General features: G+C 34.1%; 3 protein-coding genes across 4 annotated transcripts in view; 2 read left to right on the top strand and 1 right to left on the bottom strand.

The window, feature by feature from the left end:
• The window catches only part of LOC113496917 (protein artichoke-like), an 81,637-nt gene extending 75,463 nt beyond the window's left edge, over positions 1 to 6,174 (bottom strand). Inside the window, exon 1 of the mRNA XM_026876310.1 lies at positions 5,950 to 6,174. The gene's annotated coding sequence lies outside the window, so the exon portion shown is untranslated. The remainder of the gene's footprint in view (positions 1 to 5,949) is intronic.
• Positions 6,175 to 6,254: 80 nt separating this feature from the next.
• Positions 6,255 to 17,185, top strand: LOC113496915 (adenylate cyclase type 2-like). Its single transcript, XM_026876306.1, has 20 exons — positions 6,255 to 6,344; positions 7,529 to 7,711; positions 7,908 to 8,054; positions 8,509 to 8,674; positions 9,450 to 9,652; positions 9,875 to 10,024; positions 10,137 to 10,255; positions 10,982 to 11,126; positions 11,312 to 11,448; positions 12,633 to 12,782; positions 13,037 to 13,181; positions 13,392 to 13,466; positions 13,538 to 13,674; positions 13,927 to 14,097; positions 14,183 to 14,498; positions 14,574 to 14,937; positions 15,091 to 15,269; positions 15,356 to 15,611; positions 15,762 to 15,886; positions 16,054 to 17,185. Exons 1-20 carry the CDS (start codon positions 6,342 to 6,344, stop codon positions 16,438 to 16,440), a joined length of 3,558 nt encoding a protein of 1,185 aa, XP_026732107.1. The 5' UTR covers positions 6,255 to 6,341; the 3' UTR covers positions 16,441 to 17,185.
• Positions 17,186 to 17,250: 65 nt separating this feature from the next.
• Positions 17,251 to 20,423, top strand: LOC113496920. Of its 2 annotated transcripts, none has more exons than XM_026876314.1 (4): positions 17,251 to 18,153; positions 18,370 to 18,610; positions 19,095 to 19,224; positions 20,212 to 20,423. In XM_026876314.1, exons 2-4 carry the CDS (start codon positions 18,377 to 18,379, stop codon positions 20,307 to 20,309), a joined length of 462 nt encoding a protein of 153 aa, XP_026732115.1. In that variant the 5' UTR covers positions 17,251 to 18,153; positions 18,370 to 18,376; the 3' UTR covers positions 20,310 to 20,423. The 2 variants fall into 2 exon arrangements, with proteins under 2 accessions (XP_026732115.1, XP_026732113.1); XM_026876312.1 differs by having other exon boundaries at positions 18,370 to 18,622.
• The last annotated feature ends 976 nt before the right edge of the window (positions 20,424 to 21,399 follow it).

Genomic DNA, 21,399 nt, shown 5'->3' with positions numbered 1-21,399 from the left:
TTGCCGTGTTGTTTCGCAGAATTATACTATATATATATATATATATATACCTACTATATATTTATACATCTAGGTTGTAAATGTATTAGGAATAGTTGTACACAACTAAAATCAAACGTACCTAAGTAGTTGATCTACTTATAATCAGGCAGACATCAAAATGATTAAACAAGAACACAAAAACTTTCAAACACAAAATGTCTTATCGTTTGATCTAAATTTAAGAACAACATGCTTCATTCTGCAAATCATGCAAACCAATTTGCGATCGAGTATTAAAAACAGCACCATAGAGACAAACATACAAAAAAAATTATACGTTTGAGGAAGTGAGGCAGCACAAACACTTCATATAACATCAACTCGTTTATACGACCGAATAAAAACTTATTTGAAAGCTTAGTTCAGGCAAACAAAAAAAAACTAACCTAAGAAGCTTAAAATATAAACCACTGATACCAGCCTGTAATCTTCCTATAGCTCACAGACCTATTCCCGTATAGGACAGGTTTTAAGCGTTGATCACCACGCTAGCTCATTGCGGGTTGGGGATTTCAGATTCCAATATTTGGGACATAGATTTTCGGACGATCTTTCGTTCACTATTTGTCAGCGGTGACTTAGATTAATTGAGAAAGTACATATTATAACTTTGACAAAGTCACATTGGTACTTTGTCTGCGTTGTGATCGTAGCTGCAACTCATGCACATAACCACCCCGACACAAATTATAAACTTGCTTACATTAAACATTGTAGACTGTTTTGTCTAATTGCTTACTTTATTTCCCGGGAGTTACAAACTACTGGAACATTTACTATGGCCATTATTCGAGTGTTCCGAACAATTAACCCTTTAAACGCCTAAGGCGTGCCAGTGATGTCAACGTCGCATATAAATGGCACTTACGCTGCAGTTACATTAAAATTTCATTGTTGTCACTCAATGTAAATGTTTGGATGAAAAAATGTAAGAAACTCAAAGGCAGCATTATTTTATTAAGCTTCTTTAAAGGCACTCTTGAAAGTTATTTATTCGTAAATCAATGTTACTAACTTTGACGCTCTTTCACTAAAATCAGCGCTAATTTACACGTTCAATCACGAATGTATCTCTAACTGTCAAATACTTATTAGTTTTTCATGAAGCACACAAGAAATGAGGAATAATCCATTATTTTGGACAAAATAAACTTATCTACGAAATCAAACAATGGTCAGTTTAATGTTTTGTTTTTACAAAGCTAATAAGATTGTTTTCTTACTAGCTTTGTTTCAACCTAATTCGTCTTACATAAAGTGGTCTCTATTTACAGAAATAGGTATGTCACGGCAAGCATTTCCTTAGACCGGTTGTTCTAAGATCTTAAACCATGTTTGTCGCTGTCACACCTTGGATGGTTCTTTATTGGGGTCCTTCTATGGTTTGCAAACTTGTTTAACCAGCATCGGATGTCATTACAAGAAATCTATCTTATACCAGTTGCTAAACTGGTATAAAATAGCATAGCAACTAGAGAAATGCATTCTCTTAGACAAGGTTAAATAGACAAGTCTAAAACAGTGAATGACAGGCCGCGGAGTTTCTGCCAAAATCCTCCGAAATCAAAATAAAAGAGTTTTAGTTCAATTACACCTTTTTCATGCTCCTTTGTTAATGTGAATCTACGTATATGCATGTTAATATATTATGTCATTCTTATGGAGAATAACCGGTTAGACACTATATAGATATTTAGCTACAAGAGCAAAATTTTAAAAAGACCAAGTATGTGTACGAAAAGTATGGAATAGAAAGTAAAAAAATATAAATATACACGGTGATTTTTAGTCGTCTTACAAAAGGAGCCCAGTTCATGTATCCGGCGTAAAATACCCCTAGGCGCGATTATTATATTTTTATCACCAACTAAGACAATAAGTACGAAGATAAATATGAAAATACTCTTAAAAATGATAAAAACGCCGCCGCCCGCACCCCTCACCTTTGTTACAAGGCTCGGACCGCGCTCGCAACAGAGCTATGTTTCTAAAATACTACGAATTGCATCATAATATTGAATAAAAATTGCATTTTAAATTTATTCAAATCTCATAAATACCTATTTTTTTATCATGAACGTGCTCTAGTCATTGGATACACAAACTGGGCTGCTTTTGTAAGACGACTAAAAAATCACGATGTATAAAAGTACATTTCACTGAGATGAATGCAGTTGATACATGTAAGTACAAAAATACATCCCCTACTTCTATAAGTTTTTAAAAGAAACTAAGATTTAGAGTATTTAACTGAAGACTGGTCAGATGAAAAAACGGTTTTTGTTTTTTTTTAAATTATGTTCTCACAAGTGGTAATAAATACCACGTCTATTAGTCTACAGACCAGTTACAGTAACTTTAAAGGAAGGCAAATGAGGACTCAACAATTCCTTATTTTTTACATAACTTTAAGATTTTTTTGGCACAAAAAGTTGAAGTTAAAAACGAGTAATTTACTTACTTTCTGCAATCATTTACGAAAGCTCGAAGACCATTGTTTTTTATTATTTCCATTTAAATAAAACTGAACAACTTTTGCAATTATATCGTCTGTACGTAATTTACAAATCTTCGCATTCTTAAACAAAATAATGGATTGCACGATAAACGAAAAGTTAGATTGGAAACAAACTTATTATAACTTTGCTAAAGAATTTTATTTGGTTAGAGCGGCTAGAACAGTTGTATTTTTGTTGTTTTTGTATTTAAACGTTTAAATGGTATGGAGATGTCATCGTTTCGACTACTTTCGACATCGCAATTTGAGGTTGGGAATAGTTGGAAAATTTAATGCAATTAGAATATAGTTCTTGTTGGAGACGGGTCATTAAAATATCAGAAACAAATACAGTGTTCGTTTTTATTTTGTTTCTTATATACTCACATGATTTTTTTCTTATCTCATAGAAAAATCGCATACCCAGTACAGAAATCACTAAAAGTCTCGTTATCGAATATTTCTCATTGTTTAACACAAGCTTCATCGCGTGTTAATTAAGATATTTACTATCTATATTTCTTTTAATTCACTTCACATTCTCCCCCTGAAAGTTTGCTAGTGCTCTAGCTAGTCTTACTACATAACAACCTTAAAAACTTATACTTAAATCTTGTTTTAATTAAATTGTTAATACAGTACTGGAACATAACTTCAAGAGAAACAAGAAGCGCCATCTCCTAAAACATTTGACAAAACATCGGAGTAAGAAGTGCGTTATGAATGAGCAACAGGGCAGAAACTTTAGTATACAGTTAACCCGCTAGAGGGCACTTTTCCCTATAATTTACCAGAATAATGTATTGTAGTTTTAATAAACGGTTAAAGCTCTAGCAGCGTTCATAAATTCAAGCTATTTCTAAGAACCTTTAAGATTGATAGATATGTTTAAAAGACAGAGCATGACAGCGCAATGCACGGCGTAGAGCGCCATCTTCCACAATCATGTATCCAGGTTTTCGAAATTACCCTAAATGAAAATTACAATACCGTGCTATAAATGAACGTTTTTATGCAGTTTAATCTATTTTATATATCCCAAAACTGTACAGATATTTTAGTATTATCTTCAAAATTTAAACAGTTTTGGTTTGAAGAGTGCTTCTTATCAGCAAATTATGCACTTAGTGTGAAAGAGCCCTTCGAGAAGAATCCCCGAAATGTTTTATAAAATGATCCTGTAAACTACAAATCGGTCTGCATTATACAGTCAGGCACAGTATATAATATAAAGCATCGTTAGGATAATGATCCGTATAACACATTTTTATAACAAGCCAGTGACTCTATGATTCTTAGAACAAATATAACGAAAAACAATCGATTGCTCAATTAGCATGCGAAACTAGTACACGCACCTATCAAACGGTACAAACCAGATGTTAGAACTTCATGGCCAATTAGAGAGGCGAGTCGTGATTCTGGAAATTAGCTCGAAGAACCATTGATACATGAAGAAATTACTTCTGCTAGTTGAGTTTTAGAATTTTGCGTAAGGCAACTGTAATTGTGAGATGGCTAGGGGATCAAATGCTCTAAAGCCATTAATGATTTTTATCATATTTATTCTCAAAACTTTCACATTTCTGCAGCATACAAAATAAACGAAAATTACGAAATAAACTAATTTATTTAGTAATATCCTTTTCGCTTATCGCATTTGTCTTGTAGATATGAAATTACTTCAAGATATTGTTTCCGGTTGGTAAATACAGTTCTGCAAAATCATTTACTATCATAATTCTAATTGGTCTCATTTGTAATTAATGAAAGTGTTAAAAAATTTAAATTATTTTTCCAACGGAAATGAAGAAAATTTCATTCGTTAAAGCCTCTTTAGTACTGGAAAAATAACAACGGCAACGAAGACACCAGAAGCTGCCAGTTTGGTGTTGCAAGACTAGGTACCTACAGCATGCCTCTCTGCCTTCTAACAACACACTATAATGTCTCTAAATATTGTCCCAGAACCGATCAGTTAAAATAAATTAATATTCAGCTTTCACCAAATACCATCTAGTCTCAAACAAAAAAAAACTTGTACTCGACAACTGATAAACATACCGATATAATTAAATATTATTTCTATAAACAATAATTATATTCTATGTTTGTGCCCATCACGCAAACTGCTCGACTGTTTCACTTTTGGTTGTAAGTTCGATGCCTATCCAAGACATGTCCCAGGTATGGATCTTGAACTTACAACCACTATTGAACCAGTGGCGGCCAACTAAATAATAGACCAACAGGCCAGTCACCTTGTTTTGTATGGATTTTGGACTCGGCTCAAAAGAAATGAGAACTCCGCGTGTTTAGTCGCATATGATTCACTTTTTTTGATAACGAATAAGGTAAATATAATATTGTAGGTATCAGTGATTAATTTGTTTAGTTCAATAAATTGTGTATCGAAGCACCTTGATTTGTACTGTCAAGTGATTATCTTGGCCGATTTGTTGACACACCCAGAAATTTGTAGGATTGTGTTTTATTGCCCAATGCGCCTTTCGATATCACTGTTGCTGAAGGATGAGATTGAATTAAGAAGGTATATTTAAAGGCATTATAACATGAGAATGTATGATCATTATCTGTACTTTTTTGTTCCATATACCGGACTTTTTTGCTGGATGAAAATTTAATGACTTAAACTTATAACAGCTCTTTTTGGCGTTGGACGTGAATAATTAAAAGAAAAACAAAACCAAATAGTTTCAGGAGTAAACCCGCAATTCTTACATCGAGTACACCTGATTATAGTACCTACACAACAACAGGTCATTCGTTATTTGTTTTAACACTATAAATTGCAGCCCGCTAAAGATTGGCAAATAACATACAAAGATACAATAGGTTTATTGTATTAGTGTAAACTAATAGTTGTTATATTTCTAGCACCTTTCGAGTACACACTCGTGTACATAATAGTCGGACAATAAACGTCAGTTGTGCCAAAGTGTTCTGGTAAACTGTGAGTGCCTGTGAGTCGATCTGTTACGGAAGAAATATGGAGGAAAATGAATTTGAAATGCAGGTGATTAAAGAGTCTATTTTATTTTGAATTCTAAACCAACCTTTTTTTGATATGAACTCCTAGCACCGATTTGCACAGAAACAGAGACGATTCCTCAGCAACGTTGAGCAGAATCTGAGCAGAAACGTTGTATATTTTGGTGATGTATTAATTTTTTGTGAAATTATTTAAAAACTGTACCAAAAGGCTTGCAGCATTGCCTATAAAGAATTAAAATAGTGAAAGTTTGAATATTCAATTATAAAGTTAGTTACAAGGTAATGAAGAATAATTCACTCTGCACTTTGATTTTTATTGTGTCCTAGCTGGTCTGTGTGCACTAGGATCGAGGTATGATTTTATCCAACATCGATGTAGGTTTTCTGAATTTTACCTCACGGTCTAAATCACAATTCACAAATTAAAGATGAACCAAATTAACGTCAATAATCCCAGATTTAAAATACAGAACTATGCATACAACACCGAAGATGCTCTTTTATATAGCTTTGCAACACACCAGTTCCTTATCCATTTGATTAGCCAAACATGTACCTAATTCTTCAAATGATTGAATCACAATTTAATACGATAATCACTTACAATCTACTAATATCTCCGCCCGTCAAGTGGCGCTTATCAAAATTAATCACTGTCCGTACATTTTGTAGCCGTACATGTTGATAACCATAGTCAGTCAGTGCTTGGATTGGTGTTCGCACGTGCTGTGCAGTTGTGTTTTGTTTTCTTATTGTTTGTGATGGTGATTCTGTGTAGTTGACGAATATGGTACGTAATCATCACACAATAGAGTACATTTTGGTGTGACAGTTTTGTATGATAGAATTATTGTTGATAACAAATCTTCGGGCAATTTTTGCCGCTTAGTTTAATTTGAATTTGAACCAAAAAGCTCGGCAGACTTATTTTTATATTTTCAGTCGTGTGTAAAACAGCTTTTTTATACAAATTCGTCTCATTTATCACAAAAATGATGGTTAATATTCCGATTAATACAAATCAGTACCTAACAAAAATATATCCCGTGATTATCTAAACATCTAGTACTTTCTTAAATGAAGCTCAAATAACATTGCAGCAATTGTGCAAAACCGCTAAACAATCGCATATTAGTTAAGGTTATTTGTACTATAGACTGTCTTATCCTCACCTGATACCTGTCCTCATATGACTTAGCAAGTATATTTTAATAAGAATTCCATGTTTTTAAATAATCGTGTTATCAACAAAATAAGTCAATGGAAGGATAAAGCCGGTAGTTTCTGTAGCGATACGGTATCGGTCGATACAAATCTGCTTCTTTACGTGTAGTAATTGCTTTGAACATTAATTGTTTTTGTTCAGATGAATAAAATACAAGACAGTAACTTGAGTAATCGGAACGTCGGATATGTCAAAGGACCGAACTCACAAAGTCTGTGATCATATATTAAAAATCTAAGATACAACTTAAGCTCTTACGACTTTTGACACCACAATTAAAAGCAAACATAAACTCCAGTAAACCAAACGAATCGTTGAAAATTGATACTGATACTGACAGACATTGGTCGTAGAGCTTTTAAACATAATTACTAAGCAAATAAATGGCAAATAAAAATAATAATATAGTAAACATCCCGGATAAAAATAATCTGATAATCTGAATGTTGTCTTTCCTTTACTCCCATATCCTGTAGATAGCTGAACAATAAAGAGTAAATTGAGTCTTAAACTCAGTGCAAAAAAGATTCTTTTCTCATCCGTTTGGGAGCTATGTTACAATGGCGCCAAATGTATTAAAAACAATCACAAAACATTAAAAGATACTAATATATTAAGAGATTGTGATCTAGATAAAAATCTTGATAAATAACAGTTAGGCGTTCGATATAACAAGTCACAAGTAGCGAAAATGAAATCATCAATCCATAGGAAAATTTAGTGAACATCCTTATCCTAATTTTCCTTAGGCTGACGAAACATTATCCCGGACCATGGGTTCCGTGGTCCTGCAAGTTGGTGCCCTGGAACTGCTAGCTCGATACTCGATGAATTCTGGAAGGGCCACCAGTCTGCTGTCATCTCTACACGAGTTCAGAGTACAAGAGGTCGAAGTCGCTGGTGGGCAGCAATGGAACTGGAAGTATTTAAGGGTGAGACTTTTTACAGGCTATTGCAAGTTAAATTTGATCCACTTCCGATTTTCGATTTTAGTATTTTCGTTTTTAAGTATATGGAAAAAAAAGTTTCCATAAACAGAAGTGCCATTATCGATACTGATGACCTGAGCATGATAATCAAGAGCACATGATTTATTATTTTACTGATTAATTAATATTTTATTTCTAGGATCAATTCGACCAGAAAGATTTGGAAGGGTTGTACAGAAAATATGATGACAAATTAAGAGAAACACTTATATTTATTTATATAACGTTATTAGTGTTCTTTGCTACTATCCACGTGGTGTTAGTCATCACCAGCACTTTTTTAGAGGTATGCCTGTATTCTTAGCTCAATATTAGCTTAAATATTAGCAATATATTGCACGCAACTCGATGCCGCCTCTTCTAATCTTATTATTTAATTTTAAACATTTTATTTTTCTATTTAGAGCTTCTAGCGTGAACTCAACCTAATGAGTATTTGTGATAGATTCCTATAAAAGAAACTAAAGATTTTATAATAACTATCGTGAGACTGATTTATTATTAAATGATGTTACGGTTTACTCATGCGTATTCATCGGGGTAGCCCGACTAGTTTCGGAGCCAACCGGAGTCCTTAATCATGAGCAGACGCGGCGGGATCGCGAGTCGAACTAAAGTGTTCAAAATACTTCGTGGTGTAATATTCTTAGATAGAGTTCATGTTTCACGTATGTTCAGCAGAAGTCAAACATCATTTACAACTTTATATCCTAGTTGCCTAAGCTATTTATATTTTACAGGAAGTGCAATCAGTGTCAACTTATTTAACCATGGGTATGTACGTTTTGAGAGTAGCAATACCCGTCTTAATACTGTGGAAGCCTTTGTACAAACCCCTCAAAAAGAAGTGGTTTTGGATGCCAATCCTTGTCACATTTGTCATCACCTTGGACCTTGTTTTTACAGGTAAGACCTATTTTACATTATTTTCTTTTTGAAAAGGAAATGTGAATTCGAAATTATAGAACTTAGAACCGTCAACCAGCCAGTGAAAATTTGTAACCTCGTTTCTTTCCTTCCCATGAATATTTTACTGCCCTGCGTGGGCATTTGACTTGGTATCACTTTATTTCTTCTCCTATTAACGCTAGAAAAAAATATTTTTTCATTGAACATAATGACGAGAATGAAAAACACTTTTGTTTTTCTTTTTCTAAAGCCAAAACGGATTGAACAAAGATTGAACAATCACTTTAGCAACGTTCCAAATATGGTAATCCTATTACAAGTAATCTCAAACTGATAATTAATTATCATGGCATTTGCGAAATAATCAACTATTTAGCGACCTTTGTATAAGAATAATAACAATAATACTGATCACTAAAATTCCATATTGCTGGACAAATATGTAAGGGACGGACCACATTTGGTATGTTTACTCTTTTTCTAGTTGGCAATTCGAAATCTAATTTTAAAATACAAGGCCTCCAAAGTATTTCTCCAGCGCTAACCTTGGTGAACATTTGAATGATAAAAGAGAAACGTAATTTGTCTTCAGGCCATTGTCTAAGCGCTCAAATCCTCACAACGACATTCTAGTCATTTAACTATTCGGCCGAAACGACCTCTCCTGAAATTTTTCTACTTACCATTTTCAGAATAATGACATCTACAGAAGTGATTGATCGAATGTTGTTTATTTACGTATAGATTTACTAATCGTTCTTTTTCCATGCAGATGTGGCTGTTAGCATCTTTAGTTCCTACGAAGGCTTTGCTCTACGGCCTGCTTACGCGACTATGGCTCTCCTTTCTACCTATATCTTCCTTCCCATGAGAAACAATTTTCTAGTCATACTCCTTGGTATCCTAGTCAGTACTATCTACGTCCTTGTCTACGCTTTCTTCACTTACTATCAGGATCCTCAACTTGGTGTTGTGGTAAGCATTTTATTATTGTCTTAGCATTCGATCTAAATGAGTAGAGGTCTGATTTGTCCGACCAGCGTTTGTTGCCTTTGGAAACAAGATGGTGCATTACTGCTTGCTTTTCAAGAGCTCATCAGCTCAATCAATTCAATCACCTCAGGCTGATCTAAGTCCTCTTGCCTAACTGCAATAGTGCTACTTTTGAACAAAACTATATGAGCTTTTCTGTTTCAGGTAGCATCAGATATAATTTATTTGATTGGTGTGAATCTAATGGGCGTATATTTTAGACTAATGAATGAAATTGTGACGAGACGATCCTTCTTAGATAGAAGGGCTTGTGTTGAAAGTACTCTGAGATTGAAATTTGTTAAAGATCAAGAGGTAAGAAAGAAAAACGAGTTGTTTTGTTTTGCTTGCGATGCACCAGCGCCAAAATTTTCGACTATATTCTTTCCTCTTAATCTAAAGACTAATTTTGTACTTTCTGTTTCAGGAACGTCTGATGACAAGCATCTTGCCTGAGCATATAGTGTCAAAAGTTCGTCACGATATTAGAAATATGTTTCTGGGCTTAGACACGCAACCCTTAAGTCAAAGCATGAAACCGTTTAAGTAAGTCTCATTTTACTCCGTCATCAAGGAAGGGTAATAATAATTGTTATTCGAGCTTATTTTGTAAATTAGATGCATGATTTTAGTGCACATTGTAGTGGCGCTACGGCAAATAGTTTTAATTTAATACTTTAGAAATATATTTTGATAGTAACTGTCGTGAGAATGATTCATTATTAAATGATGTAACGGTTTACTCACGCGTATTTATCGGGGTAGCCCGACTAGTTTCGAGTTCGACTCGCGATCCCGCCGCGTCTGCTCATGATTAAGGACTCCGGTTGGGTCCGAAACTAGTCGGGCTACCCCGATAAATACGCGTGAGTAAACCGTTACATCATTTAATTTAGAAATAACCTCGACGCAATAATGTCTGTGGCATTATGTATCAAAGGTATTATGTTAAAAATCGATCCAGAAGCTGAAAAGTAATGAGGGGTTCCGAATATCTACAAAAATGGTCGAGTGTAGTTAACTAAAATAGAATATTGAGAGATGTTGCTTATTGATTTTGGTAAAATGGGATACCTAAATCAAATTGTTAAGTGCAAGATCAATTACTACATCATGTCACATCATGATGATTTCTTATGTGGATTATTGTCGGGGGTTTTTACTTTTATCTTGTAGTACTTAATTACGCATAAACTTGGTATCAACCGAAGGTCCACTGTCTGAGGTCATTGTAATCATTTGCGTACTAATTCAGCTATCGGTCGTTTACAGCCAGCTCTATGTGGAAGAGCACGATAATGTGAGCATATTGTATGCGGATGTTGTGAATTACACGATGATATCAACCACTTTGTCTCCAATGAGGATGGTGGAACTACTTAATGAGCTGTTCGGAAGATTTGATGAGGCTTCTGAGGTATGATCATTGCTTTTATGCGTGCTATTTATAGTTTATAGTGGTATGATGAAGGGATAGACAGTATGCTACAAAGCAGAGCTGTTGATAATGTTAATGATGATGTAGAAGATGGGTTTACTAACAATTGTATTTGGATAATCTTTTAAATATTATTTAGTGTTAGATTGTAAAATTACTTTCAGGAACATGACGTATTAAGAATCAAGTTTTTGGGCGACTGCTACTACTGTGTCAGCGGTATCCCAAAACCAACGCAACAACACGCTAAGAACTGCGTCGATCTTGGTCTTGAGATGATCCATATTATTAAGGACGTCAGGTATAAAATTATCATCTACTACATTGATATTATTATTTGACAGTCCGGTTGGTTGAGCTGTTACTGGCCCTGGTCATACTAGATGTTGTGTTTGCTTCGTACCCTTCAGTAATGTTTGCGTGAAAAAAGCTCTATTCGTCTCACTAGATCATTTTTTTTTTCTTTAAAAAAAAGACTCATTACTATATCATGTATGCATGTATGTATGTTTGTCAGTAGTTTAATATCAATCTTTGCTACATTTACTTCAGTAGTAGTTTGAGCTATCTCTACTATTGCTAAAAAAGTCATAAAGCTAATTTCGTGATCGTTTTCATGTTTTTGATATATCTAATGTTTTATTGTTCAGTAAGTCCCTTGTCATTTTATTTGTTTACTTATCTAGTAGGTCGTTGAAGATATTAGTATTACTATCTTTCTTATTGGGTCTCATAATAATAAATATTATAGCTGCTACATGTTTACAATTCTTTCTGGTAAATTTTATGAGATTTATCAGGGTTTACCGACTAATTTCGGACCCAACACTTAAACATGAGCTGTCGTGGTAGCAAGGTCGGGACTCAAACCGGCTAGCCCAAGTAATAGGTATAAAATACGGTCGTGTCATCTAAGTATGTTTATGAATTATCTTACACAAGATTGTACCAATATTAGTTTGGTTTAGTTCCTAGATACTACTAATTAGATTATTAAGAAGGTTAAACATAAAATGAGATTATTTCTTGTATATTCATGAAGTTGGAGTATATATGATTAAAGATTAATTAAAGATTGTACCTGTAGAAAAGAATTTCAGAAATCAATGCCCGTGAGCACATGAGCTAGCATGATTAAAAATATGTGATTACAGTGATAATATTAATATATTAATTATCTATCTAAGTTAAGGAATATCCATTTATTGTATTACGTAAATCCACGTCGATATATGTATGAAAACAAAAGATGGCATTTATTTCCGTTTCCGTCATTAAGATTAATAAAAAACATTCTAAACAATGTTTTAATTATATACCACCGTAGTAGTCGTACGGTGACAGGATTTATTTGAGGTATCGCATTAGTACATGTGGTATCGTGCTTAAATCCCCACAGGCTTTTAACCACTGTTTTTTTCTTTTCTTAGGCCTATCGTATACTTAAGTTTTCATATTGTTCCTAATTCCATGTCCTATTTACAGAGAAAAACGATCGTTGAACATTGACATGCGGATAGGCGTGCATTCCGGGAAAATCCTCAGCGGATTGATCGGTATCAGAAAATGGCAATATGACATTTGGTCCAAAGATGTTACGATAGCCAACAAAATGGAATCGACTGGCAAAGCCGGGTAAGTTTCAAAAAAGGATATATTAAAATAAGTTTTAAGTAAGAAATCTGATGAAATACTGAATAGCTGATTCGGGTCTGTTATCCAAATTTGAGGCCCTAAATTTAAGTAAATAGATCCGCCACAAGATAGAACGAAAATAATAAACATTTAAGTGTTCTAGCAATTTTTTTTCTTGTAATACCAAAGATAAGAATTCGTTGACTGATAAATAACAATGACTTGCAAATTACCATAATTTATCTAATTTTCAGGAAAGTCCACGTTACCAAACAAACTCTAGAATTGCTTCTTGATTATGCTAGAGAGTATATCATTGAGCCAAACTTCGAATCTCAACACAACGAGTTTATTATGAAGAATAAACTGGAAACTTATCTACTGTCTAGGCCTTCAAGAGTAAGTCTTCCTTTGAGATTATCATTTTTCTCATCATCATGCCATTTGATATCAGGTTTCCGTTGTAGAATCATGCGTAAGGAGTAATGTCTTGCTTCCACAACGGCTATTGTTATATTTACTGGCTATATGAGATCATGGTACAGATTATGCTTATCTACCCTTTTGATCTACGTATACACAATAATCTGTCTTACCTTTCGCTTACAGAATATAGAATACAAACCTTTTCGTAGAGCGTCTGTGGGCTTCAATAAAATAATAAAAGCGAACACATCGTCTAGAGTAAGTACGATTGAATACTTTGCAGCACAACTACTAGGCAAAAATAATTAGCCCTTATGTGTTTTCAGTAGCGATCGGAAAATAGACAGTCTAATAATTTTCGGAGAACTACTACGTTTATGGACGAAAATCTGGTGGAATACCAACAAATGCTGAAAGCTGCAGACGCGCAGATGGCCAAGGAAATTGAGGATATGACTAATGGCAAGTAAGTTATACAAGGAATGGATAATTTGTGCCACCAGGACCCCTACTACGAGGTCATGAAGCAGGATTCTTGTCGTTAAGGAAGCGAGATGGCGCTACGTAAAATATAATGCGCCATCTCGCACCACAATGGGTATAATATAACCCTGCTCTATGAACTCATAGTAAAGATATTCATTCGACTAAACATACGTGTCATCGTTAAACCATCAATTTTACTAATGGAACAATAAAAAAAAATTATTAATTTCAGGGAACATTTCCGAAACGAATCCAAACTGAACAGGGTTACGTTGATGTACCGAAACTCTCAAATGGAGAAATCTTTCTTGTTGCTACCTGACCCGTTATTCAAGTATTATATCACTTGTTGCCTCATCATCCTGAGTCTCATGTTACTAATTAATGGCCTTACAACTAATTGGTAAGTTGCAACACAGAACACTATTTAGTTTTTTTTTAAATTTTGCTAAGCTGTCAGTTAATCAAACATTTTCTATTTTTTCAAGGTTTTTAGGTTTTCAATGGTACGCTTGGGTTTTATTGGGTGGACTTCTAGCAGTGCTTATCCTTTTGCAACCTTGCACTTGGTTTCAATTCCTCTGGACCAAATACAAAGGCTTGGAAGAACCTCGAAATCCACTTCTGAGAAAGACATACGACATATCCGCTGAAGTTATGAAATCAGCGAAGATTAGGACGGCGATTTACTTATTAATTAGCATTGCCCTTGCTATAACCTCTGTGGTGAATGTTGTCAGCTGTAGAGAAGTGGAAGTGCCTTCATCTGAATCTGTTGTTCTTTCGAACTGCATATCGCCGTGGGTAATCTCATTTTCTCATAACTCTCTGACATCAACTTTTCTCATAGATGTAAACTGACGCTGCCATTTTTTTCAGCATGTTTCTCAGTGTTGGGGCTTAGCGTTGCTCCTCAATTTTTTGTTCAGCCGTGTCTTTTTTATATTTAAATGGATCGTGGCAGGCGGCATGACAGTTTTCTACCTGTGGATTTTATGGGAACTGAAAAGTTCGTGGTTCGCTGAGGATGTTTCGTGGAATGTTGGATTAGATCCAAGACTATCACACACTTTAGCAGTTGTAGTCATAACTGTAACTTTATATTGGATCGATAGAACAACAGAGTACAGGAATAGGTTGGACAATTTGTGGCAACTGCAATTGAGTGATGAACAAAAAGAGGCTGAGACTATGCTGAAAGTTAATAATATGCTTTTGGAAAATATACTCCCTGCTCATGTGGGTAAGTACCACACGTTTTTTTTCTAATCCCATATATTTAGTTGACGGTCACCTTAGGTGGTATAGTTTGACTGGACGCCAACCCTAACATTGTTGAGAAGGCCGCTGAGTATGTTATTGGTTATCTTAAATGTTTATTTGTATATTGTTTCAGTACAAGTATACTTAAACTTGAATCGATCCATCGATGAACTGTATTACGAGAAGTATGACAACGTGGCTGTAATGTTTGCGTCCCTAACTGAATATAAACTGGGGATCGAAGGTGATGCTGACATGAGTGACAAATTGCTTTTGAGCATTCTGGATGAAATCATATCAGATTTTGATAGAGTAAGTAATGAGTGAACCAAACTCAATTTTTTTTTTGCATTATGACGTTTGATTTTGTTAATTTCCCGTTTATTTTTGGTTCTCAGCTATTGCTAACCGGGACATCAGAACATAAAGTGGAAAAGATAAAAATGGCTGGTTGGACTTACATGGCCGCTTGTGGCTTAGACCCAAATAGACGGGAGTCTTTGGACTCCATGTACCCAAAAACGGAGTATAATAGCCCTTATAACAAGGCGGTGGTATTAACAATGGTGGAATTTGCTGCGGCGATGATGATGCAGCTACAAACCTTTAACAGAGGCTCCTTTCAAAGCTTTGAAGGATTAAATTTGCGAATAGGTAAGTTGAGAAAGAAACCAAAAATTGCTATAAATACTAAACCTAAAAACTTTAATATTTTTAAACCTATTATGGTAGATCAGATATCGTCAATTTTGCAGTGCGGAAAAAAAGCAATAGCAGAACATAAATAAGTATAAATGTTTCTAGGTATTTCTAATGGAGAAGTGGCGGCTGGTGTAGTGGGATCTCAAAAGCCGTTGTATGACATTTGGGGGCATGCCGTTAACATGGCATCAAGAATGGATTCTACAGGCGAATCTGGTAAAATTCAGGTAACGAAATTCAGTCAATGAAAGTGAGACGACATGATAATGAATCTAATCTTCAGTCAAAAAATTTACAATAACTGAACAATATCTTATCATCACTTACACTTCTTTTCTATTTTAAAAACAATTAATGACGAAAATGTTAAATAATAATCATTATCTCTATCTAGGTGACAGAGAATACAGCAATAATCTTGGACGAATGCGACATCCTCACAACATGCCGAGGCGAAACCTTCGTCAAAGGGGCTGGATACATCAAAACCTACTTGGTCCCTCTCGATGAAAGATTCAACCTTATCAGAAAGGAAAACAGCATGGAGTTCTACAAAACGGAGGAGAGATACCAAGCAAACAACATAAGACCTAGTACATACAGCGATATCTCATTCGACAGGGAAAGCTTCAATAGTTTTGGGTACAGATATGATATTAGGAAAATGTCAATGAATAGTGAGGATACTGAAAGTAGCTTTAATGTAGATGACAATAGGAGTGTTACACCTGAAGATGATGGGAGTAGTTTATCGTCTGAAATAAAAGACACTCGTTGCTGACAATAATTTAATTAGTATAGTTAAGTAAGATTTTAGTATTAGGTAGCATAGTCAAATATATAGAACTGAAAAACCATTACGGCACCAAAAATTTTAAAATACATGAGAACGACATCCCTTTTTGACCAGTAATGTAACTTGACTTGTCAGTTTAATATTCTACAAATGTAATTTTTAGGAAAGCTACTTCTTCATTTCTAAGTGTTATCATAAATTAACTCAATGCATAGGACAATATTTTTTCATACATTTAAGTTTTCTAACAATAATTAGGTAACCGTCAAGGGGTTAAGAGCAGCACAGCTGAGGAATGAACAATGATTCAATTTAAATAATAATATTAGCACACTAAACACTAAACCGAAAAATAAAAAAATAGTTCTTATCCAACCCGTTTTAAAGATCTTTAGTAGACCGAAGATTACAATATCCACAGATTAAGAGATTTTTTACATAAGTAGCATCTATGTTTTTTTTTAAATGTCATGTTAAACTAAGCTTCATACTGTATAGGTACAGCTATAGATAGGTAAGTGTAATTATTATAGAGTAATAATTTTAGTAAGCAATAATTAGCTAGTCAGCACTTTATCGTTTTTAATTTTAGCAATATCAATAGTCTACAAGGACTATTTCATAAAAGGCAAGCGTAGTTGAAATTGTATAGAGCCACCGATTTAAAATTACCTCAACAATGTTTAAATTATTTTCAAATATATTATGATAAATCATTACCGCTGGAAAATAGTTTTTTTTTTTTATTCAAAATCCTTTACCAAACTTAAAAGGCCGATAATAATTTGCTTCTAGAAAAGGTACGTACCTATTTGAATACTTTGACAGTAATAGGTATGCATAACGGCTAAATATCATTGAAGTGGTGAATCCCCACAAGTGACAGAGGTTGCCAACAGTCGGTTGCGATATTAAATTAGTCATTTTATTACACTATTCTATATAGATAACGGGGATTCAATTTTCAAGTTTGCTAATGACACATTTCTGTCAAGGACATTTAGAGTGAATTTATTGATAAGCGAAGCATTATCGCGGCAATACTTATAATAAGATATTATAGAAGTGTGGTCGTAAAAATGTGTTCATAAAAGTATGTTCAAGGATTAATAAAACATTGAACAGGCCAAATCATTCTATTCTTCTGTCCTTACGTTATTATTGCGAGTCTGACTCGCGATACAACAAATAGTTTTAGCCTATCACCCGTTGCTTAACTCTATTCTTATTATTAGTTATATAGCGGCTGCAGAAATCAACTGTTAAGCTTACACAAATTATTAGATTCAGCCTGGTGTCAGACGGACAGACATAGGAACCTTAATAGGGTTCCGTTTTTATCCTTCGAGTATGGAAAAATATTTGAGATGACATTTAAAGTTTATCTTATGCAGCGAGCCCGCAGCCATACTCGCAATTGTTTTACCTTAGTGACTTATAACACCATTCATCTTTTGCCGATTTCTTACTAACAGTTATACCTACTAAAGAAAATGTTGAACTCACCTGAAACAAAACAGTGCAGATTAGCACCGTGGGGCTTCGTTCTAGAGCCCGCAAGCTATCTACTTAGCGTCCGCCCGCCCCAGTGTCCACCCACCGGTTCATGGATACCTCAACATTAACTAAAATCAAGACGTGTTTCATTTGAATAACAGCAAGAATTTGGAGTTGACCTTCTCTTCTTTCAGTCTTCTGGTAAGTAAATAACATTTTTTTAGCGAAATAATTACCTCAAAATATTAGATTATACCTACTGGGATCTTTAATCGGATTCTACTTTTAGTAATGATCTGTATTGAACAAAAACTGCGTCAACCTCCGTAAACCTTCCAATTTTTTAACACCGGCTTCATCAGAAGAAGTCATTATCCTCTCTGCAGTGTTAAACTATCATCATGTTAATATTTTCAGCCCAATCATGGATAACATGGATATGCCCGATGAGCCAGCCTGTCAACTGCGACGACGGAAGACATCTGGGAACCCTAACCTACCATTGAGCCTGGATGTGGAGTACTTGGTCAGCGACGGGGATCCCGACCAAGGAACTCCATCTCCTAGCCATATAAAGCGTTTAGCTCATACTAAACAGAAGTCTTCGTCATCTGCGCTCCTTGACTATAAGAATAAGCAGCAGTCTTTCGATATTCAGGTGAGGTTTCAGGTAATTGTGGCAATGTTCATTTTTTTCCATCGACATCAAAAAGGGCGACGATCTCAATTCGTCGTTTTTTCTTTAACTTTAAACTGAATGTACTCATAAAATTTCATCAAGTTTGGTTCAGTAGTTTTTAATAAAAATGTATTGTATGCTCTTGTTCTTAAAGAATCGGAATATAAGGATCGTTTCAAAGTTTGTGTCTATTGTTAAAAAATTATCAATTTTCGCCTTCACGTTTCCGATATATTCATAATCCAAGTGAAAGAGTGAAAGAAGAATAGGAAGGCTTCTCCGTTACGTAGAAAGAAAACTACTAAAGGAAACTACTAAATTAAGGAAAGTTGACCTTTTAATTATATTACCCTACAAAATTGAGCACAGAAGCAAATATATCTAACAACTGGAACATCCCCTTCCTACAGCTGATAAAATCCTGATTCTGATATCTCAAAATAATTATCGTTTTTGTTTCCAGGTTGAAGAGTGTGAAGAAGAAGAAATAATAATAGAAAGTGAGGAGGAAGATGACGAGAATGGCGAGGCCGATCGCTCTGTAACGCCAACGCCTATACAAGACTTTGCAGCCAACGTTGTTTATACTGAAGGTAAGGAACGATTGTCCAACGAAGATCTAACACGATTTGCAATAACCATGCTACGAGAACTCACTCGTCTGATGTTTGGATGAAAGTTGAAAACAAGTGTTCCAGACATAATAAAAATGTACGTACTGAAAGTAAGTAAAAGTAAGAAAAAAGTATGACTGATAAAGATGATGTTTTACTAAGACCTGTACAATTCGTTACTATACTAACTGTAAATTTTTAATAATTTCAAGAATCTCGTAGGCAATTTCTACACTCACAATTTAGTCCTAAGTAAGCTTTAAAACAGTTCAATTTAATAAATAAAAAAATATCTACAACTTTATATACTCCAAGCTAGCTAAATCTGTGGATCCAATCAAGAATAATATATCAAAATACTAGAATTTATTCAATAATACAGGTTACGGCCGATTTCTGGGAAGGTCATGATCCAACTAATTGAATTTAAATGTTACACAAGGGTAAGCTGCTGTTATCCTATTAGGCAATGCTTTGTTATTCATAGAATTGGAAACTTATGTCTTATGCATTAGTCATTATTATAGGTCTTAGGTAGGTATATTTTCATTTAGGTATAGTTCATTCGAACGTTAATATGTGTAAGTGCCTAAGCTACTGTACCGTACATATGCATTAAAATCTGTCTCTATTTTTCAATGTCACCTAAAAATGATATAGTTTTCTTCACTTGCACAAAAACAGACTTTGAAAAAAAAATCATAGATCGCAGAAATGCTTATACTGAACCTGCGACACGTCAGGCGCAGAAGATTTGGCATGGACATAGATATCACTCAGTCATATTGCTCCAACGGAAAGATAATTTCCTAAAAGGCTTTGTTTATCATTACAAACCTATTGTTTTTTGAGAAAAAATAAATCCATGAGCAGAAAACCAGACAAGTGTAATAAATAATAAGATTTTTTGGACCGATAGGCTGAATTGAATGATTGTTTTGTTAATATGCTTTTATCTGTTCCCAGGTCCACAAGTCGCGGACTTCTTAAGGGTTAAAGCTGTGGAGACCGACTGTTACACGGACGTATCCGATGCGGACACGGACGAGGAAGAAAACGAATAAAATAAACGTAGACAAATATTCCAAATAAATACTCAATGTTATATGAAAGAGTTATCTCAAAGTATGTATTATATGAAAACGCGTTGAAAATATACAAGTAAATGCTTTATTATTAATTTTTGTTATTATTTTTTTAAAACTGATTTACCTATTCAAGTTTCTTACACATGACGAGACAGGGAAGGATGCCTGTGCCCAGTAATCTAGTCCAATTATGATGTTAATTCAATCACAATACTAATCAATTTTTCTTGTTATTTCTCAATTTTTTTTTTTAATTACTTCAATTTAGAATCAAAACAAAAAATAGCATTTTTATGATTTTTATTGCACATTGAAAATCATCCGTGATTTCTACAATTCCATAATACACTACTATTATATAAAACAATACAATCATTTACAATTTTGCATTATTCGGGTTCGGTCAGTAACCTGTACTTCTATATAATTGATATAAAATATACATAAGTGACTAACAAATACATTTTATAAGGCTTCAAGGAACGAGAATAAAATATAAGCAACCTCTACTGAGTTATTTGACAACGCGAAGAAACAAGATGTTAAATGTTTAGTCGCTATCGTTAAATGGTGTCATTGTGCGTTTCGTGGTACAGGGTATTACTTGACTGTAAAAGTTATGAACCCTTGAAAGTTTTACCATCTTTTTATTTTATCTCGTTAGTATGACCTTATATGGATGCAATACAAGTTAATATATTATAATATACCAGAAATTTAATATTTTAATATTCTATATACAACTTTTTCAATCAGTCAACACAAAAACAGGAGGAAAATTTGATAGACTAGGAACTATTAATGAACAATTAAATAATGGAGACTCCATAATTTGAATGTCTTATATAAAAAAATGTATTTTTAATGTATTTTTTACACGTGTGTCGCAAGGTTTCAATCTAAAATGGTATTTATTTGTTTAATCATAAGTTCTAGTTTCAAATTAACTTGATTACAATAGAAAAAAATCCTATTAAGTTAAAAATACAAGGACAACTTGAAAATAATAATATTTAATAGACATTCAGACGAGATAAAATATTTTTTGATTACAAACGGGACAAGT

Source organism: Trichoplusia ni, chromosome 8 (genome assembly GCF_003590095.1).
Source record: "Trichoplusia ni isolate ovarian cell line Hi5 chromosome 8, tn1, whole genome shotgun sequence".
NCBI lineage: Eukaryota > Metazoa > Arthropoda > Insecta > Lepidoptera > Noctuidae > Trichoplusia > Trichoplusia ni.
The sequence above is the reverse complement of the archived record's forward strand: the minus strand, read 5'-3'. Positions and strand labels throughout refer to the sequence as shown.

What these genes read in the sequence shown, in the direction of transcription:
- LOC113496915 (XM_026876306.1), top strand. An exon ending in GATTTGATGAGGCTTCTGAG is followed by an intron (nt 11,127 to 11,311) that starts GTATGATCATTG and finishes AATTACTTTCAG; the next exon opens with GAACATGACGTATTAAGAAT. An exon ending in TACTGTCTAGGCCTTCAAGA is followed by an intron (nt 13,182 to 13,391) that starts GTAAGTCTTCCT and finishes TTTCGCTTACAG; the next exon opens with AATATAGAATACAAACCTTT.
- LOC113496920 (XM_026876312.1), top strand. Translation starts at nt 18,377, where the DNA reads ATGGATAACATGGATATGCCCGATGAGCCAGCCTGTCAACTGCGACGA. An exon ending in ATATTCAGGTGAGGTTTCAG is followed by an intron (nt 18,623 to 19,094) that starts GTAATTGTGGCA and finishes TTTTGTTTCCAG; the next exon opens with GTTGAAGAGTGTGAAGAAGA. An exon ending in CAACGTTGTTTATACTGAAG is followed by an intron (nt 19,225 to 20,211) that starts GTAAGGAACGAT and finishes ATCTGTTCCCAG; the next exon opens with GTCCACAAGTCGCGGACTTC.